We start from the raw sequence: 27,582 nt of genomic DNA, 5'->3' as shown, positions 1-27,582 counted from the left end.
TCCAGTGTGAATGAAAATATTAATTATTTTCAGTGAATAGATACATAAGTCTTACCTACCTTTTTGGGAAAAGAAATAAAACACAGCAGTCAAAACTGAAGTCCTGCCACTTTCAGAACAATGGGATCAAATGTCATCTCAAGTGTGTTATTTTGCTAAGGCCACATAGATTTCAAACAGTACTTCAAGGTATATGTAGACTGTGGTCTAGAACAGTAGTTTGCAAACTATGTTCTGGGGAACTCTGAACTTCCTTGGGAACTTACCTGCAGTTCCTTTATTAGAAGTTCAGTAGTGGGGCTGTGGATTAGCTTCCATGATACATAGGTCATCCACTTCCATGTATTTTCCTGTCAAGTCTGAGCTGTCAGCAGCTGTCGAGTTGACCCAGGGAGTCAGAGCCAAGGCACACATGGAAACACACCAGAGCCAGGAAGAGTCTGTTTCTCAAGCAAGGTCGCAGACTAAACCGGAAGTCTTTTATAGTCCTTCCTGCCCAAGAGGGACCAATGGCTAGATTAGGTGGGCAGCTGTGCAGGGGCATTGCTAGGTAATTAAAAAGATCTGGGGCACAGGATTATGACATAAATTTGCACATGTGATATATGTGTGTGTGTGTACTTCAGAATTACTAGAATTTATTTACATTACACATGAAGGTTAGCAAAAATAACAATAAAACAAAGAGTGTCTCTGACCATATACTGTATGTTGTTCTTTCAACAGTTACAGCTTGCCGCTCCGCACACATTTAATAGTGATGACATGTATCGCACAGAGATTAAAGCCTCATCAATCCCCTTTTAGAGATTAAGCACTGACCACACCTGTTGCAAGAAAAATATGAGTTTGTATACATTGTGTTCCCCTCTACCCAACAATTCCTCCTCATTTTTCTATCCTCTAGCAATTCTTCATAAAAAGAGATGCTTTGTTTGTATTTTTTGCAACTATATCACCTCCTTGTTATGTGCAAGCTCTCCTTATCTCATCCTCCCATAACTTATTTCTGCCAAGACTTCACCAGGATTCAGCCAAGGAGTCTGTTTTCAATACTAGGGAGAAAGTAACTCTGAGCATGTATGAAGTCCCTTTCACTCACCACTGAAGTTAGAGTCCTTGGAAAAAGGAAAAACATAAATGACAAAACCTGGAATGGGATGGACTGGAATGGGATGGGCAGTTTATTAAGCCTGCAGTACACACTCATCACACAGGACTTATTACTCAGTAAACATGCAGAGGATCAGGCTATAAGCATCCCTGAAAAATGTAACTTGGGCTGCAGGCCTATGTACACTTTCCTAGGAGTAAGCCCATAATGAACATAATGGGACTTACTTCTGAGTAGACATACATAGCATTGTATAAGTGAGCAGTATTTATCCCCCCCCCCATCCCTCATATTTTCATTAAGGCTTGTCATTTCATTGCTGGATAATGGCAACTGACCAACAAAGTCGTCCCAGATCCCTTCACCTGCAACTGTGTGAACCCACTTTCCTCAGAGAGTTGGATTCTGTTGTCTGTTTGTATAAAGTCAACTACAGTTCAGAAGTTCTCTTAACCACAACTCTCCCCTGTTGAGAATTCCAAGACTTGCTCTGGATGAAATAAAGAAGAGAAATAAAGTCCAGCTTAGGGGAGGGAAGAAGAGGAAAAGAAGAATTGTGATTGGAAATGGAGAGGCGAGAGAAAGAACTCCCCAAGCCAAGTAGTTCCTTTCAAAGGGGTAGCACTTCAGAGGAATTGGGTGGGGAGTGTTGGAGGGTGTGCCAGGGTTCTACACACCTTAATTAACTTCATGAGGTGAGGTGGCTAAGAGGGATTTCTTGCTTTCTTTTTTTTTTAAACTGTCAAACTTATTTAAAAGCCCCATTGGTGAAGGACCATAGCTCAATGGTTTGCATGAAGGAGGTCCCAGATTCAATCCCCAACGTATCCAGTTAGTGCAGGTAAAACTCCTGCCTAAAACCCTGCAGAACTGCAGCCAGTCAGAGTCACCAGTACTGGGCTAGAGGAACCAATCATCTGACTCGGTGTAAGACAGCTTCCTATATTTCTAAGCGGCATGTGTCATGCTCAAATCATTTTACACACATTATCTTGACAATACTGGCAACGTGGTGGAACTAGATGCTGACAGTACTGAATTAGAAGGACCAACAATCTGACTCGGTATAAGGCGGTTTCTTACGTTCCTGTGGCAGGACTGCGAGGTCCTGTGCACACAGCCTCCCCAGCACTTCATGGAACATAATGTCACACAGTCCTAACCCTCTTTTTGGTATAATCTGCTGCCTGCAGCTGCGTGGGAGAAGCGAAAAGTGGAGGGGAAAAAATAGATTTGTTGAGGTTACTTAAATCTTTTGCTGTGCTGAAGCTACTGATCTTCTATAGAAGCCAAAAGTTCCAGTTTGGGTAGCAAAATTAGATGCTGTATGAAATACCAGTACGTCACAGGGAGCTTTTTCTGCACTTCGCCCTCCCTCTTCAAACTTTCATTGCTAGCAAGGTCCCAGCAGTGGGCATGTAAGAGTAGAAAAGGAAAGCGAGAGCAAAACAATTAGCAGACTGTGGAAGGAGATCTGGCAGTCTTTCCTATAGTTTTAAAGGCTTCTGCCTTCATACTACACTCCCTATTGGTCTTCCAAGGGAGTGAGTCCTAAGGTCTTCTAGGGCACAATCCTATTGGGATAGGCTGCCGCGCCTGAACTTGAAGGTGTCCACCTATCTGATGCAAGGCAGGAGTAGCATGGAGGGGATCTTCCCCTCTGCATTTCAGCCACCCTGCATTCGTGGCTAGGCAGCCAATTTCGGCTGTCTAGCAGTGGGAAGTCAGGGTGAGGGGCGGAGGCCGGACAATGCATAGGAAGCGTCGGAAAGGCATTTCCGCCTTCCCTGCCCTGGCCCACCCCCAGGAATGCCCCATTTTCACTGCTCCATGCTGCTCTTACGAGCTCGGAGCGCAGGGCCAATTCATGCTGCCTACGAGGCAGCGTGGGAGGTTGGTTCTCAGGGAACCGACCTGAGAGAGAGGGCGCCGAGGTCAGTTCCCAGGAACCGGCCTATCCTATGGCTGTCTAGCTGCTCGCTGTCTGCCATAGGATTGTGCCCCTAGTCACTCAAGGGAAAAGACAGGCTTGTATTAAGGCAGAAAGGTAGATGTCATTAGGGCAGCTCAAAAGGTCTGGGGCACAGCTCAGAAGATTTGGGGCACATGCCCTGTGTCTGTATAACAATGCCCATGTGGCCCTGGCAGCTCCTGACACTTCTAGTGCAATGGTTGTGTTCTCTTCTAGACTGTACTCTCTTGGAGCAATGAGTAACCCCAAATGCCCTGGGTGGTGATCTGTATGAACTGTGTGTGCCCTACAACATGATTGAGAATGTTCAGAAGTTCCTTGATAAAGTAATTGACCATGTATCCCTCAGGGATCTGATCCCACAATCTCTTATCTTAAGCAGGAAGTGCCTATTATCAACAGGCTCCAACATTGCTAAAATAATTTGTACCAAAAAGTTCTCATTTTTTTAAAAAGCTGCTTTTATTTATGTTTGTGATTCATGTTATATAGGCTGATAGTGGACAATGGAATTTATAATAAAATGTTTTCTCATTACTCGTTAAGTAGCCAGCAACATGGCTCGACGTTTACGAGGTTTTTTGTGACATCAGAGGGTGTTATGGGATAGTTCAGGCCTGTACATCTTGTGATCTACCAAGCCAAATACAGCTCAGCTGCTGTCTATGATGACCCACCAGGGGAATGATAAATCTCTGATTTCCATTCAAAAAACAGGGGGAGGGGGGTTGTCAAGTGCCTGGCAGGCCACAATGCATGGCTGGTAGGTTGCATTCAGCTTGTAGAACAGTCTTCCCCAACTTGGTGCCCTCCAGATGTTTGGACTTTAGCTCCCAGAAGTCCCAGCCACCATGGCCAATTGTCAGGAATGCTGGGAGTTGTAGTCAGAAACATCTGGAGAGCACCAAGTTGGGGAAAGGCTGTTAAAAATCACACATTGTACAGGTCTGGCACAACTAATCCATGTTAAACTATACTGAGTCTTTGCCTTCTGCTGCATGTATCATGATGTTTCAACATGCTGCTTAGTAGGGCATTTATCATCTGCATATTCCATGATGATGATATTTTGGGGTGGGGCATAGGGAGTCATTCTTCTAAAAGCAGCTGTGGGAGGCCCCAATTTAGATTAGGGCTGTAGTGTGGGGGGAGGTGGAGTCTAACCCTTTCACACCCATGCCATGGCCCTAATGCAAATTGCACCCCCTGGAGGGGAAAACATACAGGCACATGGAGATTTGGATCAGGGCTGCGACAAGAACATATTAGATTCTGCTTCCCCCATGTTGCAATCTTAATCCAAATCGTGGCCCCCCATGGATGTTGTAGAAGGAACATCTAATATGAAAAAACTTCTGGGTTGAATATCAGATTATTTTTGGATCCCTACTTTAGCGAGTAAAGACTCTGGTGTACTTTTAATATTTTTTTATTACAGGCCTGTATTGGAATAAGCATCTCAAGCTTTATTAACACCTCAGACACAGGCAGAAACTGATTTGGGCTGGAAGGAGACTTTGAAGTCCATAGTGAAGGCAAACTATTTCACACAGGTTTGTGGCAGACATATTTCCATGTGTCCCCTGTTTTGCAATGAACATCATAACACCACTATTATGCGTGAAGGAAAGACACATATCTGAATTAAGTTGTGTTGGTTGTGGTGCCCTGACACATGTCCACTCTATGTTTACAGATGCCTGTTTCCCATTCAAACATTATGGTATTCGCTGCAAAACATTCCAGGAACATATACTCAACCACTCCTCAGTCAAAATTCACAGCCTTCTATGGCTGTTTTTCTTTAAACAAATGAAAGAGATAGCCGTGAGAGAGTTACATTCATTTTAATAGGGCTTGGGCTAAACCCACCACCAGTTTGTGGGGGTGACACATGCACTGAAGAACTTCATAGTGGGTTGTAATTAAGGTATTGGGTGTAGATTGTACAAGCTCAATGAAATAATTAATACAACAAAGAGAACAAAAATCCCTTTGTACAGCTATATCCTTAGATATCCTGCTTACACTGCATTCAAGAAGTATGGGACATTCCTTTCCACAACCTACCCCTATGGATCAATAACAACACTCCTGATGAGGAGGAAAAGTCCATAAGCCACAATGTGGTCTATTAATTTTTAAATTGTAAGCGTGTGGGAAGAACCTTTTTTATTCTTTGTATAGTACCTTAGTAATTTTGAGGAGGAGGAGGAGGTTTATGGCTCTGAACACTGGCCTACATAGTCCATTCTTGGTTATGTTTGAATATCTGGCAATATTTTAAAATATATATTTAGCCACACTTTTGTCTTATAGAAAATTAAAAATGAGACTATTTCCTCATTCTTTCAGCGCATCATTATGTATGGAACAACAATGGTTATCTCTGTTAGTAACTGTTAGGGGAGAAAAAATTATGGTGCCAGATTGTTACGGAACTAGAATAAGCAAATGTAGTTTTGTGTCCCACTCTTTAGTTTCATGTGTACACTGATAAATTGGCTGTGACCTCCAGGTAAGATTGCTGGGAGTCACCGCAAGCAGCACACTGAAAGCAACTATGGGTGCTAGAGCAGTGAAAAAAAAAAAGGTAAAATCAGTGTTAGCAATTATTAGGAAAAGGACTTGTTGAAAGAGTCTTGTGGCACCTTAAAGACCAACAAACGTATAAATTGCCCATGAAAGCTAATGCCATAATCAATTTGTTAGGTTTTAAGAGTACCACGACTTTGTTATTTTTGCTGCAGCAGACTTACAAGGTTACCCCTCTGAAAACGGTTAAAACAACAATAGTCACTCTAATTTAAACTATGGTGTGGGAAGAAGGAAGGCCCCTCTGCGCAATTTAAGAGTTTTATGCCATCCGAGCATCAGCGGGCGCAAGAATTACGCCGCCTCGCTTGTTGTATTCATTTCTGACAAACTCGAAGGAGCGACGTGTGGGAGCGCGTGTATGTGCGCAACGGTGGAGAACTCCGCGGGGGAACTGCGACAGGCTGTCCCAGCAGCCGCGGGATGCTGCTTTGCTCACAGCCAGGAGGCCTCGCTTCCCAGCTCGCTCTGTCTGCGGGGGAGGCCGGCGGCTCCGGCGATGGGAACCCCGCCCTTGCCCCGCGCCCTTGCCCCGCGCCCTAGCCTGCCGCGGCCACGCTGGGAGATTCCTTGCAGGCCTCCCACAGAAGTCACATCGCATCTCGTGGTTGCTAGGCGCCGTGACGAAGGCGGCCAGCAAACGGCGATTGGTCCAGGCGCAGGCCCCGGCCTTCCCCGTGGGATTCGCAGAGGGCGGAGCGGAACCGGCGCTGCCGCCGGAGCATGCGCGCTTCGAGGCGAGCGTCCTAGTCGGCCACGTCTGCCGGGTCCTGCCGCAGCTCCGCGCCGCGCCGGGATTGGGGCTGGCTGGTGTCAGCTGGGAGCCATGGGCCGGTGCTCGCGCCCCGCGGCGGGGCTGCGCTGGTCGCCGCTGCTCTCGCTTTTGCTGCTCTTGCCGTCTGGCCTCGCCTGGGACAGCGGCGACTTGGAGCTCTTCGACCTGGTGGAGGACGTCCAGCGAAACTTCTACGTCTTCCTGGGAGTTGAGCAGGTGAGGAAAGAGGCGCGCCTGGCCCTCCGCGGCAGGCTGGCCTTCGTTTCTCTGCTCCTCCTTTTCAGGCTGGGCCCTGGATCCCGGTAGGAATCCCCGGGCTCCGCTCCGAGCATGTGGAGTGGCCGTACTCCAAGGAGACAGGGTTTCTGGGCATATGCAGATGGACTTCTTCGCCATGGAGGACTGCTGCCTGGCCTTCACATCTGGGATTAGGGAGCAGACCTCCCATCCCCGTGGCTGAGGATAGGATTTTAAAGTTGTCTTTGGGTTTGTTCTTTAAAGTCAGCAGTGCTACTTCTTCCACCTCCCCCTGTGTCTCATTGGATTGGCCCACGCCCCAGCGTCTGCTGTGGTGCCACACATCCTCGCTTTGCCTCCCCTCACTATTCACTGTATTCTTCTCGTCCATCTTCCAGCCCCGTTCCTTCAGTTGTAGCGCCCCTTTTGCTTTTGGATCCTGTGCCTCTTCAGTCGCCAACTTTCCCACGTAGGCTGTCATTCTGTTCTCCTTCTGCCGGTACAGTAAAACGTAACCGTCCCCATCTTTCCTCATTTTATGTTCTCTCTCTACTCGTGGAGGATACTTCCCTTTTTCTTGCAAATCCAGGCCTCAAAGTTGCAGATCCAGGTCTCAACGTTGCAAATACCTTCTGTCTCTCTCCCACCCACTCTTCATGGTTGGTTCCTCCTTTCTGCACCTTAGTTGCCTCCTTTGTTCTCTTTTGTGGAGAATTCAGTGTGAATCAGCCTACTGGTTTCTATGCCATTTCATCCTAACTTTTTGAAGGACTGCCTGCTGCTCCCATATGGATCTCCCCATTCCTTGAGCTCACCTTTAGAGGCTCATCACTAGATGTCCCTGCTGCCTTCAGAGGGTTGGCAAGTGACATTGACAACTGGGAATAGGGCCTTTTGTGTTGTGTTGCCCAGTCTGTGTGATGCCGACTCCTTTGAAAGCTTGATTCTTGGCTAAAATGGTTTTACTCACCCTGGCTTTTAATGAACAATGAGATGCTATGCTGCCATGAATCTATAGTGGTGATCGTATTGATGTTTGTGTTTTTTATTTGTTGTCTTACTACTGTGTTGTTGTTTACTTTGATTGTAAACTAGCTTGTGAATTCTGCTAGATTGAAAAGCTGGGTAGACATACCAGAAAGAAAGAAAGACAGACAGACAGACAGACTTTGGGTATCTGTTCTTTCTTGGGAGTGTGAGCAGCTGCTGGTGAAACTGGAAGTTAAAGTTAGTACTAAAAAATAGAGCCTAACTAAATAGCACTGTAGCAGTCCCAGGGTTTCAATAACTCTTCGAAAATGAAATTTGAATGTATTTAACATTCACTTCTTTTTAAAGAGAGATATAGGATAATATTTAGTTGTGCCAGCCACCGGATAGCTCAGGTTTGTCCTGATTTTTGAGAATTCCAGTTCCTCAGTAGCTACTTTTGTTGAAATTTCCTTAAAGTTTAGAGTGCCACTTTCAGTTTGAAACATCTGGGAGTTGACTATGAAATTTAATCCTGAATTGAACTCAAATATCTCTCTGTTCAGTTCTGGGTCAGACACTTTTTTAAAGGTTCAATAAATGGTTCAGCAACTTTGAATCTGTTAAGATACATATTATACATGCATATAAATATCTGCTGCCTTGAGAGGTTTCTATCCTTAATGGCGGCCTAAAAATATTTTTAAATAAAGTAGATAAATAAATGCTCTTATTTTTGCAAATATAGTCCCTTGGCTATACAATAATAAATAACAGGAGGGTAAGTATTATTTTTTTAAAACATGGTGGCTGGGATTCAAAAGACCATGCAGGAAATTTCTGCTGGGATTTCTGAAGCTCTCCTCACCACAACCTTCTTGTGTGTCAGCCTCCATGTCTCTCAAACTACTTCTAGAATTCTCTCCTGAGAAACATCTGCTGAAGCATGAGAACCTATAGTTGGATGGGAAAATCGTAGAAGCTCACAGAACTGCAGAGGGTACATGCATGGAGATGATTGGATTTTGAGTGTTTCCATGTACAGACTAACATTGTATGTATTCTAACTAATTCTAGGGATAGGGCTTTTTTAGTATTGGCCCTACACTTTTAGAACGCCCTCCCCAGGGAGAAACGTATGGCGTCATCACTGGTGTTTTTTAAACATACAGCCTAACTCTGAAAACACATTTATTCCAGTCTGTGTTTGTTTTGTTTTATTTATTTACAATATTTGTATACCGCTCCATATCTAAAACAGATTTCAGAGCAGTGAACCTAAAAGGTAAAATAGCATAAGGATAAAAAGATTAAAATGCCATATTAAAATTATGCTTTTTAAAAACAGAATGCCAATAAAACCATGGTTGGTCAATTAAGGAATGCCTCCTGGAACAGTGCTGTTTTCAGGAGGCGCCAGAAGCAACACAGTTTTGGTGCCTGCCTGATCTCCAAGGGCAGGAGTTCCAAAGAAAGGGGGCCACCACGGCTCTTCTCCTGGTGGACTCGCATCGGGCCATAGGTCCATGTGGAACCATCAGGAGCATTCCTTCTGATGACCCCAGTGACTGGGTAGGTTGGTAAGGGAGAAGGCGCTCGCTCAGCTATCCTGGTCCCAAGTTGTTTAGGGCTTTGTACACTAGTACTAGAACCTTAAACCTGACCTGGTAGCAAATAGGCAGCCGGTACAGTTCCCTCAATAAAGGAGTTGCGTGCTAAAAAGGGGCAGCTCCTGACAATAGCTGAGATTCTGCGTTCTGTACTAGCTTCAGCTTCCGGAGCAGCCTTAAGGGCAGCCCCACATAGAGCGCATTGCACTAATCCAGTCTTGAGGTTACTAGCGCCTGTACCACTGTGGCCAAACTATCCCAGTCCAGGATTGGCCATAGCTGGCAAACCAGCTGAAGCTGGTAAAAAGCACTCTGAGGCGCCATGGGCCCTTGGGCCTCCAGTGACAGTGATGGATCTAGGAGTACCCCCAAACTACAGACCTGATCTTTCAGAGGGAGTGCAACCCTATCCAGAACAGGCAATGAGCCTATCTCCTGGACTTGGGAACCACTCACCCACAGGGTTTCTGTCTTGCCAGGACTGAGTTTCAGTTTATTAGCCCTGATCCAGCCTGTTACTGAGTTCAGGTACTGATCCAGGACTAGGCTGAATTGTGCTGTACTTGAAAAAACACTTTTGCTGCTGCTATTTTTTTTTTTTTTAATGATACATTTTAGTAGTTTAAATGCAGAAATTATAATTGTACTTTAGAGCCTTGTAAGCCGCCTTCTGAGGTCAGTGCATCCTGAAAGTCTGGTTAAAAGTATTTTAAATAAATACTTATAATACATTCTGTAGAATTCCATCAGTTCTATTTTCTCACTCAGGGAATATAATGAATTTCAGGAACCAACATGCTCTTCTTATGCAGGCTTGCATAGCAGGAGTAACAAATACCATCTTAACTGTATACAGTTTAACTGACTTCCCCACCTCCTCCAGCCCCCTGAACATGCTACAAAGAGGTCAGGGGACCCTGCTGAATGGAGTGAGCTGTTGTGCAGGGGGAGGGGATCACCCCAAATTGGGCAGAGGCACCCACCATGAGAGGAGACCTTCCATCAACGGAGAGCAGATCCTGGATCCAACCTCTGATATAGTTTATCTCTTCACTCTTCCCTCCCAGTTGTGAGGAATATTCTGTCTTCATGAATGTCCCTTGTTATAATTAAGAAAAGAAAAGCTAGGAATGGCCCAATATGTTTGTGGACCATCTTTTGATCAAGTGTCTCTTTTTTCCCTTTAAATTTTCAGTTTTGGTCTGGGTCACTAAAAACAAAACAACTTTGCCTCATGTTTGTACTACTGAGTATCTGCATATGTCCAAATCCTGTTGTGCTTTCCCACTTCTTTGAAGGGGGTGGATGAAAGGGATCATGTTTTCACTGGTAGACATACTACTTGGGTCACTTGCAATGTTGTACATGCAGTGGTGTGGATGCATTCAGTCCTGATGCCCTACAGCCTGTAGAGAACGGCCAACTTGGTGAGTTTTATGAGCTAGCCAGAAGGGGGTGGCCTTTTGAGTACAGCATGGGATGTCATTATACACTGAGTGCTGGGGTAATGGGGAACACATCCTCAAGGGAGTTTCATTCTTATCCTATAAAGCAGGGGTCCCCATTTGGGAATGGGGCACATTTGGGAATTTGAGAAACTGCTGTGGGCATCACCACAAAATGGCTCCTATGGAGGATGTGGCAAATCATATAATGGCTCCAGTGCGGGCCTGGCTAGTCAAAAGTGAGCTAAAGAGGTGCTGGTGGGAGAGAAATAGTGAGGCTAGAGGCTGGGAGGAAGGGGGAAATAGCAAGGTAGAGGGGAGAGAAAAAGCAAAGCTAGAAAAGGAGAGAAAGAAGACTGCCCTAACAATTTCCGAGGTTTTACTTAAAACTTTTGTTTTTGAAGGGGGCAGGTGGGGAAGAGCTTCATGGATGCTGTTGGAGCTCCCTGTGGGGGCTGTGCTGAGGATCCCTGCTATAAAGGTTGTTTTCTGGTTGAAAATGGGAGGAAACTGAGAAAATGGGGAAGATAAAATAGAGCTGTGGAAAGAGCAATGGGAAAATAATTTCTCCTTGTTAACATATTCTAGTCCAGCATATTTAATAGAGCAGATCATGGGTGGCGGGGGATGATGGGAATTACAGTTCAACACATCAGGAGGACACTGGGTTGGAAAAGGTTACATTAGAACAACATAAATATTTGCCTTGAGTGGCACTTTTTGGCAGAAAGGCAGGATATAAAATAAATAATACATTCTCAGATTAAAGAAATGTAAAATCAAGTAGTACCCACCCTTAGTGGCCACCATAGATCTTACTTAGATCTTTACTACTGTCTTTGCTGGTAGTAAAATCATGTGATGTTTTATGCTGGAAATTGTATGTTTAAGCTATGCTTAATTTGTTAAAGCAGTATTAATTCTTTGCAAAGGTTAACCATAATATAACATTTATGGGGCTGGCTGCAGAGGCCTCTGTTAAATTTGTTATTGAAATAAGTAGATATTATTGAGAAGATTTTACCCTTAAAATTGGCCTAAATAATTTTAAATGAAAAAAAAAATTGGCCACCTTTTACCAAAGTCAGAATGCACCTACATGCCAGACATTTGGGGGGAAGGGCTGTTTTTCAACAAATTCAATACTGGAAGCCCCCTCTTCCCAAATATAGCCCCTTCGGGGTTTTTAAAGAAAATGAGAAGACAAAGGGCATAAGAACTAATGCCTACTAAGTGTTACGTCTAGTCACATTGGGTTTTTTTGGCACGCTAAGGAATCATTTTAATATGTTTCATTCTTTTTGTATTTTATTCATTTTATATCTTGTTGTTCACCACTCTGGAATCTGTTTAGATGTGGAACAGTATACAAATGTTGTAAATAAATAAATTGTTTTTGAACCTCTTCAGTGCCTTCAGTGCATTATCTTCCTTTGTATTTATGGCCCTTGTTAACTAGGCAATGAAGATAATGAGTGCTATGCCAAAAATGAGATCTGGCTTTATAAGGAGGACAGATTTACTCTTAAATATCGGTCTTCATATGAACGCTAACTTAGCAACACATCTTTGGTCACTCTGGAGATCTAATACAACATATCCTCCTTCGCTGTAGGTGTGTGTATGTGAGTTGACCAGTACTATAAGGATCCTGAAAAGGTACAGGGTAGTGGTAGTGGAGAAACACTGCATTTCTGTGCTTAGAGTAAATACAGATCAATTCATTGTGTGCTATTGGGGTTCTCTGATGCTGATCCCTAAAGTGTACTGTTCAGCAACTATAGCCTCTAGGATGGTCCATGTTAGCATTAAGGGGCGGGGTCCCTCCTTCAGTAAGAGTCTGGAGACTTTGATGCTATATATGATCTTTGGTGGTCTGTTTGCTCTGCAATGGCGAACCACCCCACTATAGTCTGCCATGAAAACGCCAGCGCAAGTGACATCCCTCCAGGGCTCAGTAATGACCCGGTGCTTGCACAGGAGGATCCTTTCCTTTCCTTTCCTTTCCTTTCCTTTCCTTTCCTTTCCTTTCCTTTCCTTTCCTTTCCTTTCCTTGCTCTGTCTGGTCTGTTCTGCAGGAAGTAGCTACTTGACCTGGCAGTTCGATTAATAGGAATGACTCCCTCTTTTAAGCTGTGCAAATAAGGGCTAGCTCAATTCTCAGTGGGAGCCATTGAGGCAAAGTAAATGGACTGCACCCTGGGACACAGTTCAGAGTGGGACAGAAGCTTTCCTCAGTCCAGACATAGAGGCCACCAGCTCAGTAGTGTTCCCGAGTACACCCATTTACTTTCTCCTACACATTGGTTGTACTCCTATGTATATTCACTCATGTGGGAGAAAAATAAAGCATTGTACTTGAGCAGAAACCAAGGCCCAGTAGTTTAGCCTCCACTGTCAACTCAGGGATCCTATGGTGCAATATGTGCCTTTTTGCATAGTGCACAGACATGTATTATATCTCTTCCTGTGAATTCTGCAAAATAAAGCCTTCTTTCCACACAAAGCATGCCCACCATAATGACAAGCATTTTACTAGGTGCATGTAGGTTGATCTAAATGCAGTTGGTATGTTAATTTTTTTTAAAATTTAAACTAATGGTTTCTTACCCACCCTGCTAGCATATAAAGAGAGTATTTCTTCTGCACCTTTAAAACATTCCAACCTATGAAAATATAGTTCTCTTACCTGGCATTATATAAACTACAGATGAGCTAGGATAGAACTTCTAAAACTTGATGAACTATATTTTTCTTTATTTAAAAAAATGAAAGGATAAAACGTCGATTTTCAAGAACAATGCAAACAAATTATCATTTAAACTTGAATACCTTTTCAGAACACATTCGTGGCTTTTGCATGGACTGTAGTTACAGCAATTCTTCAATGGCTTCCTTTCTAATTTTCACTTATAACCGACATTTTAACAGTTTATTCCGATAACTTAATAACCTTATGACAAGCCCCTAAACGGGGAGTGGGAAACTCGTGGTCCTCCAGGTGTTGGACTCCAACTCCCATCAGCCCCAGCCATCATTGCCAGTGGTCATGGGTTATAGGAATTGGAGTTCAGTGACATCTGGAGGGCCACAGGTTCCCTACACATGCCCTAAACGGATCTCTGACAGCTGAAAGAATTCCTACACTGGATCTATGATAAAAAAAGAAAGAAAAGGAAACCCAACCCTCTTCATATCTGGAGGCTTGGAGAAGATAGTTTGACTTGTAAATTTAATTTTTTACTTGTAAGATAATAATTTCTTGTATGATGAATGTAAGAAAACGTTAGAATTTCTTAAATGATGAATTTATTTTTATCAGTGTAAAAACACCGAATATCTTGCCTTTTATTTCTTTATAGGGGCTGAAACAGCAGGAGCCAAACAGTTATTGAAGATACTGAGTAACCTTTAAGCAAACCTAGATACAAGTACCAAGTAGTTATAACTTCCTTAGTCTCCTGCTGACGGTATGAAATGTTAACTCTCCTCCTTAAAATGTGGAGGAAAAACTCAGGCTTTGTTTCTGCATTCTGAGTTTGTCAAAATGCAAACTCTAAGGTCTCTGCCGGTCCTGGCTCTTAGTCAAGTTGTCCTCTTTCATATGGGAATTTTAAATTGTGCTAGAGGAGGGGTAGGCAACTGTATGCCCTCCAGAGGTTTTGGACTACAACTCCGATAAGCCCCAGCCAGCATGGGTTACTATGAGGAAAGGTTCCTATGAGGAAAGGTTACAACAGTGGCCAGGGATTATTGTGAGTTGTAGTCCAAAACATCTGGAGGGCACCAGGTTGCCTACCCCTGCCTCCAATCTTCTCTGATGCCTTTTTAATCAATGTCTGAAAATTCTTAATGTGAAAGAGAGGTGGTTGTAATATAAATTAATGGTCTTTCCTGCGTACATTTTTCATTTAAACTGCAAAGTGATTAATGCAAGAACTTCTCTAAATCTCATGTGAAAATGTCCACCCATATTGATTCCTGTGCTTAGTAGTGTAACGTCAAAACAAGAGGGGAATTTAATGACTGAGCTGTAAATCACCCACATTTTGCTATATTATATGTGTGGCCTTGCACCTTAAGCATATTCAGAAAAGATTTTTTTTCTTTTTTGTGGACAGTGTTGGAGACATCGGGTACACACTTCTAGATGATCTTCCTGGTTCAATGATCCTGTGTGAGACTACTGTAAAAAGGCAAATTCTATGTTGGTGATCATTAGGAAAGGAATTGAAAATAAAACCGCCAATATCATAATGCCTGTATACAAATCTGTGCACCGTTCTGGTAACTACAACTCAAAAAGAATATTGTAGAGCTGGAGAAGGTGCAGAGAGGGCAGCCAGAATGATCAAGGTGGTGGGGCAACTCCACTATGAGGAAAGGTTACAACATTTGGGTCTTTTTAGCTTAAGGGGAAAAGATGAGTAAGGGAAGACTTGATAGATGTTTATGTTTGATGTGGAGAAAGTGGATAATACTAGAATGCAGGGTCATCCAATTAAGCTGAATGGAAAGAGGTTCAGAAAAGACAAAAGGAAGTCTTTCTTTGCTCAGCACATGGTCAAGCTATGGATTTTGCTACTGGAAGACATAGTGATGGCTGCCAACTTGGACAGTGTTAAAAGGGGATTAGACACATTCATGGAGGGTAAGGCTTTCAGTGGCTAATAGTCATGATGGCTATATATTAATTCCAGTATCAGTGGCAGTATGCCTTTCAATACCATTTGCTGGGGAACACAAGCAGGAGGGTGCTATAGTTGTGTTCATGTCCTGCTTGTGGGCATCTCGTTGGCAACTGTGCAAGCATAATGGTGGACTGGATAGGATAGGCCTTGGGTCTAATCCAGCATGGCTCTTAGGTTCTTATCCATAAGCCAGATGGGCTTTGTGCTGCTTCACTTGTCAATGCTGCTAGTCCAGTCAGAGTCTAGCAAGACGGTCCAGTCCAAAAAGTAGATTGTATCATCCCCTCCCATGGTAATTCATTCCCCCATTTTGCGGTACCTTTACTCCTGTCTACTTCTGGTTGAGCGGTATACTGCAAAATTAGGACTGGGTGGCATTGTATGGTTGAATTCTCCCCCACCCCCATGAAAAGAAATATTTGCCTTTACAAAACTAGCTTAGGAACATAGGAAACTGCCTTATACTAAGTCTGACCTTTGGTCTTTCTAGCTTGATATTGCCTATATCAGTGGCTGTCTAGGTATGGGACGGGAGTCTTTACCAAGCCTACCAGGCGATGCCAGGCATTGAACTTGCAACCTTTTGTATGAAAAGAATGTGTTCTATCACTGAGCTATGGCCATTCATCAGCATAACAGAACCTAGGCTGGAACTCTCTTCCCTAACCACTGGCCACTTAACACTGTAGGTGCATGGATCACCATAGCTGTATTGGTTTTCCATATTAAATGCATACACATGCTTATAGGTACGTTTCTTATGTGCAGGTGTGTGTGTGTTGTGTGTGTTTAATATGGAGGTGCATCCCAGTGATGTGGTTCACCTACCCACAGTGAGAAGTGAACAGTCCAGGCAACGTTTTACTATTTTGACTGTTGTGAACTAGGCCACAGTCAACACAAAATAATACAATACTGTATGATCAGTTGAAATAACCATAATTAATAGCAATCCAGTATTTGAGTTCAGGACTGAAAATGCTGTTCAGGGAGTTTGTTCTGTTTAAAACAGTAGGGTGGGAAGGGTGCTTCCTGTTGAAGGAAGATTGTTTTTCTTTTAAAAAAACCTACTGTTGTAGCATATCTTGTACTAAGCTATAATTTGTAGTTAGCTGGTAAACAGATTGCATACGTAACAGTTCCTAATCTAGTTATGCTGCCGCCAGTCCTTTGAAATTGATTTGTAGGAGTGGTAGAGGTAAGGTAGTGTAAAAAGGGAATCCATTGGGAGTATCCCATCCTTCCTACCTGTGGTCAAATGTTGTTGTTGTTCAGTCGTTAAGTCGTGTCCGACTCTTCGTGACCCCATGGACCATAGCACGCCAGGCCTTCCTGTCCTCTGCTCTCTCCCGGAGAGTGCTCAAGTTCATACTCATTGCATCAGTGATGCTATCTAGCCATCTCATCCTCTGTCGTCCCCTTCTCCTTTTGCCTTCAATCTTTCCCAGCATCAGGATCTTTCCCAGTGAGTTTTCTCTTCGCATTAGGTGGCCAAAATATTTGAGCTTCAGCTTCAGTATCTGTGGTCAAATGTAATGCTCCTTAATTTTTTATGGTGCAATCAATTGCTGCTTTTTGAGAATTAAAAAAATTGTAAAGTGCTCCTGTAGCATACTGTAGCGATAACCTTTATACCCAGTGCACCCTTTTACCCACGTCCCATGCCACTGCTGTGTTCTGCTACTACTTCAACTGATGTATGATTTGCTTTGTGCTTAGTAATTCAAAGGCTGGGTTCAGACAATATGATAACCGTGGGTTGTTGTTGAAATTTGGGTTATCGTATTGTCTGGACCCAGCCGTACTAACCAGCCATGGTTTGTTAACAGTTCACAACCCAACAATAAGCCATGGGTTCTCTTCATGGGTTGTTTGTGGTTAACAAACCATGGTTTATTGTGTGGCTGGGTTCAGACAAAATGATAATTCATGTTTCAACCCATGGGCTTGTCGGGAGCTCAGGGCCAGCAGCAACCCCTCTGAAGGCCAATTGGGCACTTTGGAGGGGCTGCCACTGGCAAGGTGAAAAGGGCACTGGCAGCAGCTTGGCAGCGTTCACGAAGAATGGCAGGGGTTTCTGCTGCTCTTGCCAAGCGGTTTGCTGTCCAATGCCCTTTACCCAGGATGGGTTGGGATGTCCAGGTTTGGATGACTAATTCATCGTGGGTAAAACAACCCCTAGAACAGCCTATGGGATATGAGGGTGGGTTGTCTGGGAAAAACAACCCACCCTAAGAAACCCGGTCTGGGTTTGCATAACACTCTAACCCACCATGGGTTGTCCAGGCAAACAACCCATCGTGGGTTAGCATTTCATATGAACGCAGTTACTGTTTGCCTTTCCAAAGATGAATCATGCAGGCTCCAACTTTGGTTCTGGTCATGCCAGAAGAAACCCTGTTTCACCTTGGGAAGCACCAGAAATGGTCTGAAGGGGCCTGATTTGACTCAGGCTTCAGGCTTTGGCCAAATCTGATGTACATCCCTACTTGATAAGTATGAACACTAGCTTACATAAACCATTATTCTTGTATTGTATATCTGTTGGATACAGAAACAAAGAACACATCTCCTTTTGCTCACCACTGTGTTGCTGGTTGTATAATATTACATACTTATTTGGAGCATTTTTATCCCACTCTTCAGCTGAAAAGGCTCCCAGAAGGGTATCTTACATATGATCAATAAAAACAAGATAGTCCTGTGCATGTAACCAATGCTTAATACCCATTGGTAGGATTCATAGCATCCAATGTCTGTGAATTCCTCCAATTAAATGTGTGAAAGAACCACTGCTTTGGGGTTATGACAGAAAGCAGTAGTATACACATGATTGGTTGCCTAGCAACTACCTGCATGGTTCCTCTAATTCCACCTTGCCTCCCATGATCTCTGGGCATGAAACAGGCTCTAAAGTCACAGCAGTGGTGACCCTGGAGGGATGCTTGCTTGAGTTGATAGGCTGTCTTGGGCTAACTTTGGTCTGGGAGCTGTCACTTAGCAAAACATAGGAAAAATTGGTATTTCCTGTATTTTCTACCCCTTTGTGGTGGATCTCAGATTATATTTGACTTACTGGCCATTACGCTATAAACTGGAGAGCAGTAATATTGGGTAGAAAATTACCCACCTCAGTTTATTTTTCCATGGAAAACTTTCTGTCTCTAAAATGCATTTTGATAAAATTATTTTCCATAATGAATGAATAGCAGTCAAATTGAGCAGCGTCAAGGTTTTTATTTTTATTTTCAGGCTATCCCTAGGAAGCATATATACACAAATGGTTTATTTATAAATGGTGAGAGGGAGGCGTAGACCAAGATAAAGTAAAACACACAATCCAAACATACTAAATCAGATCCTGATTTATTTAGGTCAGGGATGAGCAGAAGGTAGATCTGGATCTACTGGTAGATCTCTGGGTGACTTCCAATAGATCAGAAAGGATTTCTGACTCCTAATTATTTAAAAATACCAGTAACAAAATGACTTCCTTCTGCCTTATATTATGCTGCTGAAATTAAGAAAGTTTGTGGTAACCAGGGGTGGATTTTTGTTTGTAAGGACTCTGAGCTGTGTTCAGTTTTGGTGCCCAAAACAAATTATTGAGTTCAGAATTCTTTAAGTGTATAAAACAAAGTAGATCCTGGAAACCTGAACTCTGCCCACCACTGATTTGGGACATTGGGAATATATCTGATTTCCAAATTTTACAGAAAACGCACTTCAACACACTACTGTGAGGCGGGTGGTTTTTAGTTGTATTGAGACTGCCCTTTCCTGAGCAGTAAATACTAATAAAAACCTGTGAGGATTTTATGTATTTATGTTCTTCAACATCTTCTAGTCACCTTGTTCAGATATCTTTAACTCTGTACTGATTTGAATGGTGATAGTTGTGGTGGAAGAGCTATTCCTGTCCTGGAAGATGTTATTTGTACTTCTGGGGCCTTTATCCATCATTCATAAGGCCACTTAATCATTAAAAAGTTTCAGGGAAAGGTCACTTCATAGTTTCTTCGTTCTACAGAAATGCAAATTAGGCTTCGGGCTGCAATCTAGGATTCACAAATTTTGCCTGGGCTTGGGAATTTGTGGTCACCACTAACCCTGCCTCCCTGAGTTGTGGAGGGTGGAATTTTATTTCTAACTTTACAGAGGTGCTTAGAAGCAGTAAGAACTCTCACTGCTTTGAAGTGCTCCAAAGTGCAGTATGAGGTCAAATATGAGCATCTGTGTTAGAACTGACTTGGGTTTGCCAAATTAAAAGATATGATCACCACTGGTGACCTGGTGAGTTAATTTGTGGATCCCTGGTTGCAATCATTGCAAATAGTGCGGGCACCACTGTTCCAGTGACTTGGGGCAGAAGGAGATACGGCAGGAGGAGGGGGTTGGGACATCAAAGTAGAATGGGCCACAGGTGTTTATACAGTGTTCCCCTTCTACCCCCCTCCTCTAGCTCTCATGTAGCTGGTAGCTCTTCCACCGTGCCCTCCTGTCTTGCGGTGCTGCTATTTAATCCCAGATCGGTCTGCAATAAGACCACACTCATTCACGATTTGATCATGGATGAGAGGACTGACCTAGCGTGTATTACTGAGACTTGGGTGGGTGAGCTGGGTGGAGTCAATCTGACTCAGCTCTGCCCACCTGGGTACACAGTGCAGCACCAACATAGGTTGGAGGGCCGGGGGTGGGGGGAGTTGCTGTGGTTCATAGAACTCCCATCTCTATCACCAGGAGACTGATGGAATCGGATGGATTTCTGAATGCTTTTGGGGATTTTCCAGTGAAATGGTGATCCAGCCAAGGCCCTAGCCTCACTGTGGAACAGTGAGATGTGGAGGGCCACCAACTTGATTGCACCTGAGTGCCCTCTCTGGCACTGTGGAGTGCGTTCTGCTCCCTGGTATACTGGGGAGCTGCAGTCAATGAAACAGGCTGGACGTCAGCTAGAGCGCAAATGGCGCAAAGCTCGAAGTGAAGACGACCGAGCACACTCTAGAGTGCATAATCGTGCTTACTGCGTGGCAGTGCGGGCAGCAAAGAAGGTTTATTTTGCTGCCTCCATTGTGTCCTCAAGTAGCCATCCAGCAGAGCTCTTCCAGGTGGTCCTGCGGTTGTTAACATCTTCCCCAGTAAATGGGGTCCTGGCCCCACTGAAGACCCACTGTGACCTTTTTGCATCACACCTTGAGGACAAAATCGCTTGTCTCCGCAGCGACCTTGATGCTGTGGTTAGTGCAGTACCAGTCAAGGTATCTGATGCCACCATCTGCCCGATTTTGTGGGATCAGTTCCAGTTGTTACAGCCTGATGATGTGGACAAGATGCTTGTAATAATGCGACTGACCACGTGCCCTCCTGATTCCTGTCCCTCCTGGCTAATAAAAGCTAGCCGAGGGGGTATGCCTGGGTGGGTCCAGGGAGTAATAAATCCTTCCCTATGGGAAGGGGTGGTCCCTGCTGTCCTTAAGGAGGCAGTAGTGCAGCCACTCCTGAAAAAGCTCACTCTGGACCCAACGGTATTAGACAACTACCGCCCAGTCTCAAATACTCCCTTTTTAGGGAAGGAACTTGAGAGGGTTGTGGCGAACCAACTTCAGGCACTCTTGGAGGATACTGATTATCTAGACCCATTTCAATCTGGGTTTCGTCCTGGTTATGGGACTGAATCAGCCTTGGTTGCCCTGATGGATGACCTTTATTGAGAGAGGGACAGGGGTAGTGCAACCCTTTTAATTCTGCTCAATCCCTCATCGGCTATTGATACCATTGACCATGGTATCCTCCTGGATCAACTCCATGGGATGGGTATTGGAGGCACTGTGCTACAGTGGTTCTGGTCCTACCTACAGGGCCGATTTCAGAGAGTAACATTGGGTTACTCCTCGACCCCTTGGCAATTGAGCTATGGGGTGCTGCAGGGTACCATCTTGTCCCCAATATTGTTTAACATCTATATGAAGCCTCTGGGAGCGGTCATTAGGGGATTTGGAGCTAAATGCCATCAGTATGCTGATGACATGCAGCTCTGTCTGCTTGTAACATCTGAATCAGAAGAGGCTGTGCAAGTCCTGAATCAGTGCCTGAATCAGTGAATTAAAAGTAATGGGCTGGATGAAGGCCAGTAAACTGAAGCTGAATCCTGGCAGGACGGAAACCCTGTGGGTGAGTGGTTCCTGGATCCAGGAGATAGTCTCACTGCCTGTTCTGGATGGGGTTGCACTCCCTCTGAAAGGTCAGGTCCGTAGTCTTGGGGGTACTCCTAGATCCATCATTGTCACTGGAGACACTTGGTCACAGCGGCTCGGAGTGCCTTTTACCAGCTTTGGCTGGTTCGCCAGCTATGGCCTCTCCTTGACAGGGATAGCTTGACCACAGTGGTACAGGCATTAGTAACCTCAAGACTGGATTACTGCAATGCACTCTATGTGGGGCTGCCCTTAAGGCTGGTCCGGAAGCTGGAGCTAGTGCAGAATGCAGCAGTTCAGCTGTTGTCAGGAGCTGCCCCTTTTCAGCGTGTAACTCCTTTGCTGAGGGAACTGTACTGGCTGCCTATTCGCTACCGGGCCAGGTTTAAGGTATTAGTACTAGTGTATAAAGCCCTAAACTTGGGACCAGAATAGCTGAGCAAGCGCCTCCTTCCTTACCAACCTGCCCGGTCACTGAGGTCATCACAGGGCATGTTTCTGGTGGTTCCACATGGACCCATGGCCCGGTTGGAGTCCACCAGGAAAAGACCCTTCAGTGTGGTGGCCCTCTTCCTGTGGAATTCGCTGCCTTTAGAGGTCAGGCAGGCACGAACATTGTGTTCATTCCGGCGCCTCCTGAAGACATTGTTATTCCAAGAGGCCTTCCTTGCATGACCAGACGTGGTTTTTTAAATTCCATTTTGTTGGGGTTTGTCTTTTTTTTAAAAAAAGTTTTAACTCTTTTAACCTGTTTTATTCTTTTATCATGTTGTTCACAGCTACAAAATCTTCTGATGTAGAGTGGTATATAAATATTGTAAGTAAGTGAGTAAATACATACATACATACATACATACATACTGGGAAGTAAACCACACTGAACTCTGTGGGACTTGTGCACGTGTGCGTACACACACATCTATATGATTTGTCTGTAAATCTTCAATAACTTGGTTACATCTGCATAATCACCTACCATTTTTCTAAATAAGTCAGATGCATTCACCCTTAGCCAGCTAAGCGCAATGTATGTACATATGTGCGCGCGTGTGTAAGCAAGCTTCCATGCCCATATATGGAATCTCAAGTAGGATGAGGAGCCCTGGGTATGCATAAGTATTATGTTTGTGGTTCATCTTCTTGATTAAGCTTCAGCCCTGCAGAATCCTCTTAGAAAAACCTCTAGCCCTCTTCTCACCTTTGGCTCTATACACTGACCAGGTTTGCAGATTGGGGAAGGAAAATAAACCACTGTAGCATATTTTCGCGCCCTGTGTGTGCTGGTTGTGCATCCTGTAATTACCATAATTACCCTTGCCGGGCATGGTTTGTTGTATTGTCTGAACCTGGCAAGTGTGGGGAGAGGGTGGGCTTACAAACCACCCCGGAAACCATGGCATGTTCCAGGATTGTGGAGTGGTTTGCCAGGTTTGGAAAACATGAGAAACCATGCCCTGCAAGGGTAATTATGGTAATTATGCAGCACACAACTGGCATGCATGGGATGGGAAAATAAGCTACAGTGTCTTATTTTCCTTCCCCGATCATATGAACTTGGACAGTCACTCGATGAATGGGGTGAGGAGCAGTGTTATGCCATCTGGTTCCACTGCTATCCTCATGCATCTTCTGGCTCTGCTCCCGATCTCCGTATGTGGAGTGAAAGGTGGCTCTACATGTACACAGCTCTGTGTGGACTGGGCAGTCTTGTAAATAAGCCCACAAACATGAGTAGCTTGCAAAAAATATACTAGCCAGCTGGGGGTTGGCAGACGAAGGAATGCTACATTTTGATGTTGGGCAAGGAGGAGTGGCCTTCCCTCCCTGAGCCGGCTGCTTGCGTCCTGTGCTGGGAACAAAGGACGGACAGAGCACTCCATTTGCCAGCCCGCTCACTTGCCTGCATGAAATTGCATGTCCATGCCTGCCTGCAATTCTTGGCTGCCTAGGGTGACTTGGCTCGTGCTTAAATAAAAGGCTGGTGAATGGCCTGTACCCTGGTTAGGCTAGGGTTCCTGACTGTAAGTAGAAGCTGTACATATCAACACAGTTGTATGCATTTAGAACCCTTTCTTAACTCATCCCAGCACCTCAAGGTTGGGTCAGCCCCTGTGATCCCGCTGTCCTTAGATATACCAAGTGAATGCGTGGAACCGGAGATGAGAACAGGGCTTGTATCTGCCCCGGTCAGCTCTTTGGGAGCGGGGGCTGAGTAGGCTGGATGTAGCCCCTCTTCCTGCTTTCCCCTCCCTTCTGAACTGCTTATTTGTGCAATTACTGCTTTTACAAGAGGGCTCTGGGAACGCACAGTTATGTCAGGCCATTGTGTGTACCCTTGGTGGATTCTACTATTGCTTTCCAGGCCTATGAAGCCACTGTGAAATTCTATGAAAAGTTTTATAAAATATTTTATACATAAAGCAAATAGTGTCTTTAAAACCAATCTAAAATGCTAGGTTGGATATAGCATTGAGTGTTTCCAGAACTATTAGCTAATTCCAAGTTTTGACTCATCATTAGTTTGCTGTAGCAGCTGTTGAACTGATCTTATTAAGACATTTGTCACCTAAAAAAGGAGAAAATGCAAGATCTGGGCTCTGCTGATCTTATGCAGTAAAGTCTGAAGAAGAGAATCAATCTGATTTATTTGTAACATCCATCATGAATTTCAGAGCAAAACTACACATGTTAGCAGCATGTTTAAATAGTGCTAAGCGCACGCTGACAGAAAGCAGCTGCTGAGGCCCCCAATCCAGATTGGGGTCTTATTACAGTAGAAGAGGGTTTAACCCCCCCCCCCCCCACACACACACTTTCATCTTTCCCACAAACAGTCAGTGGTTGATGCTATTTGCTGCAAATCGTATCTTCAGAAGGGTGATTTTCTGCAGGGAAAATAGTGCATGGGGGAAAGAGTTAATCCCTTTATTGCACAAATAACATTAATTATTTCTTGTCATAGAGCAAAGTGTCTTCTGATTCTTATCTCATTAATCACTGTGACAGCCCAATGTGAAAGAGGTCATTATTCCCATTTTACAGATAGGGAAATGAAGCTGAGTAATTTTGTTCAAAGTCACCAGTGAGTGGAATAGAACTTGAAGCCTTTCAGCCTCTAGCCTGACATTGCCAAAAATATTGATAACTCTCCTCTTCCATTCCAGTTCTAAGTATATAATAGTGAATTTCATGGTTTTGGAAAATGACGAGCTTAATCTATTACATGTGGGAGTGAAATTGCCAAACTAGTCAAGGTCCATTTCCACCTTTTGGCAGGGGCAACATGGTTGTATGGAGCTATACGGCCTACAGATACTGCTGTAACATGAATTCTAATCAAGAACATAAGAGACCCAATGGATCAGACCAAAGGCCTAATCCAGCATCCTTTTTTCTGTAGTGGCCAACTAGATGCCTGTGGGAAGCCTGTAAGCTGCACGTGAGTGTCACAGTATCGTCTCACTGCTGTTCCTCAGCAACTGATATTCGGAAGCATTTTGCATCTCCTCTTGGAGTGTAGGCATTGATATCTGCATCCTTCATGAATTTGTCTGATTCCCCTTTAAAACTATCGTAAGTTGGTCGCCACCATATCTTGTGGCACAGATTCCATATTTTAAACATGCAATGGGTGAAGAAGTGCAGTTTCTTTTGCCTGTCCTGAAACTCCCATCATTCAGCTTCATTGGATAAGCTGCAGGTTCTAGTTTTATGAGAGAGGGAGAAAAAATCTACTTCTTGCTATCTACTTTCTCCACACCATGCATAATTTTAAAAACCTCTATCACGTCCCCTCATAATCTTTCTCGTAGGAGAGTTGCTCCAGTCCCCTGATCATTGTCCATTTTTGCGCGTTTTCCAGCTCTACAACATCCTTTTTGAAATGAAGCAACCAGGACAGGACACACTGTTCCAAATTAATTTGTGTAAAGGCTAACTTGACCACCACATGGCTCACCCCTAACTTAAGGTCATTTTTGAACAAGTTAAAAAGCACTTATCCCAATTCAGATCCTTCGGGAACTCCAGTTTTTACATTCGCCCATTGGGAAGACTATTCATTTGTACCTGCTCTGTCCTCCTTTAACCAGTTTCTGATCCATAAGAGAACTTGCAATCAATCCCATGATTGCCAGGTTTATTCAGGAATCTTTGATGAGAGACTTTGTCAAAAGCTTTATGAAAGTACAAATATACAGTGCCTAGCAGATCACCCCTATCTTCATGCTAATTGATTTTTTTCAAAGAACTCTAAAAAAGTTAGTGGGATTGGACACCATCTTTTCTGAAGCAATTCTGATTCTTTAGCAAGGCTTGTTCATTTATATTCTTGATAATGTAATCTAAAATAATAAAAGAGGTTATCACATTGTGCATACTAAGGGGACCACAGGGGTGTGCAACTCAGGATTATTTGATTTTTAAATGCATCCTTAATGTTGCATTTGTTACTGCAGTGACATCTTCAGTTACTAGGTGGTAGACTTTGTGAGCACTGTTTGTGAACACAGTTTGAAGCTGGGGGAAGTAGTCTAAGGGACAGAGTTATACTGCTGCCCCCTTCTCCCTGCTTTGGGGCAGTCCCCTCTCAGGGAAATGGAGTGAACAGATCCCTCTCTCAGGGGACTGTTGGGGTATACCATGGCAGGGGCCATGCCTAAGGGTGCCAGCAGGTATACTGGCCCAGGCATCAAGTTAACTGGCTTATAACTTCCTGGATACCACAACTGGATCTCTTATTAAAAATTGGTATTACATTGCCCAGTTTCCATTCCTGTGGAATAGAGAATGATCTTAGGGACAAGTTAAAGTTTTCTGTTAGAAGATCAGCAGTTTTATGTTTGAGTTCTTTAAGAGCTTATCTGGCTCTGGTGCTTCATTAATTTTACATTTGTCAATAAAGACTAGAACCTCACCATTATTTGTCTCTTCGGACTTCCTTCCTGAGAAAATCAGTTCAGGTATGGGTACCTACCTGACCTACATCTTCCATAGTGAAGATGGACACAAAAAATTCATTCCGCTTTTCTGCAATCACCTTATTGTCCTTTGGCACACCTTTCCTTTTTAATAATGAGCTGGTTCACACGACTTGACAGTCCATGGATTAAACAACCCATGGGCTGTCACGGGTGAGTGGAAGACAGCACCCACCACTTCTGCTTTTACTTCGCAACCCACGATAGTAGCTGGCCATGCACCTGGAGTGGGTAGCATTTTAGAGTAAACAACCTTGGTAAACAATAGGGAAGAAATGTTGCTTCTTCCCTGTTGGCAGGGGAAAAGACATTCATGCTCTGATGACCATAAAGGGTTCTGGTTCTGAAGGGTGGTGGGAGTAGGAAAGGAAGCAGAAATGTATCTTCAAATGCGTGTGAAAAATAGACTGGGGGGTGGGGAGTCAAAATGGAGACACTGAACCTTCCTTCAAAGAAGGGTGTGTGTGTGTGTGTGTGTGTGAGAGAGAGAGCGAGCGAGAGAGAGAGAGAGAGAGAGATTGTGTATTTCTGAAAAGCACGTATTTTAGCTACCTCAACTTTTTATTATTGGAATACATATTTTGCTTAACAGTGGATTAACATGGAGCAAGCTGAGAAATAGAAGTGGTGCCATTATTTTTCCTATTCTATGTACATAAGAACATAAGGGCCATGATGGATCAGACCAAAGGACTATCTAGTCCAGTATTCTGTTCTCATAGTGGTCAACCAGGTGCCTGTGGAAAGTCTGCAAGCAGGGCATGGGCACAATAGCACCCTTCCACTCATGTACTGCCTCTCATATGGAGCTGTTACGGTTGAAAGAAACAACATTTCATGAATAATGTTCATATTTTTTGCCATATGTGGTTTTTACGGAATACAGCTTAAAGACAGCTAAGTGCTAATCTTAGATCTACCAATAAGTAGTCCTACATCATCCCTAAAAGTATTCTTATATATTTTAATTAATCTGATCAATCTACTGTGACACTTTA

At 43.9% G+C, this 27,582-nt stretch overlaps 1 protein-coding gene across 3 annotated transcripts in view; it reads left to right on the top strand.

Annotated features, from left to right (window-relative positions):
* The first annotated feature begins 6,406 nt into the window (after positions 1-6,406).
* The window catches only part of DNAJC1 (DnaJ heat shock protein family (Hsp40) member C1), a 120,644-nt gene continuing 99,468 nt past the window's right edge, over positions 6,407-27,582 (top strand). For all 3 annotated transcript variants that reach the window (XM_084859037.1, XM_084859036.1, XM_084859038.1), the window contains exon 1: positions 6,407-6,672. In XM_084859037.1, coding sequence (XP_084715163.1) covers positions 6,508-6,672 — 165 coding nt within the window. In that variant the 5' untranslated portion in view covers positions 6,407-6,507. The remainder of the gene's footprint in view (positions 6,673-27,582) is intronic.

This window comes from Heloderma suspectum, chromosome 5 (assembly GCF_057233095.1).
Source record: "Heloderma suspectum isolate Gila_16-S chromosome 5, 16-S_ref, whole genome shotgun sequence".
NCBI lineage: Eukaryota > Metazoa > Chordata > Lepidosauria > Squamata > Helodermatidae > Heloderma > Heloderma suspectum.
Note: the sequence above shows the minus strand (reverse complement) of the source record. Positions and strands in the feature narration are given on the sequence as shown.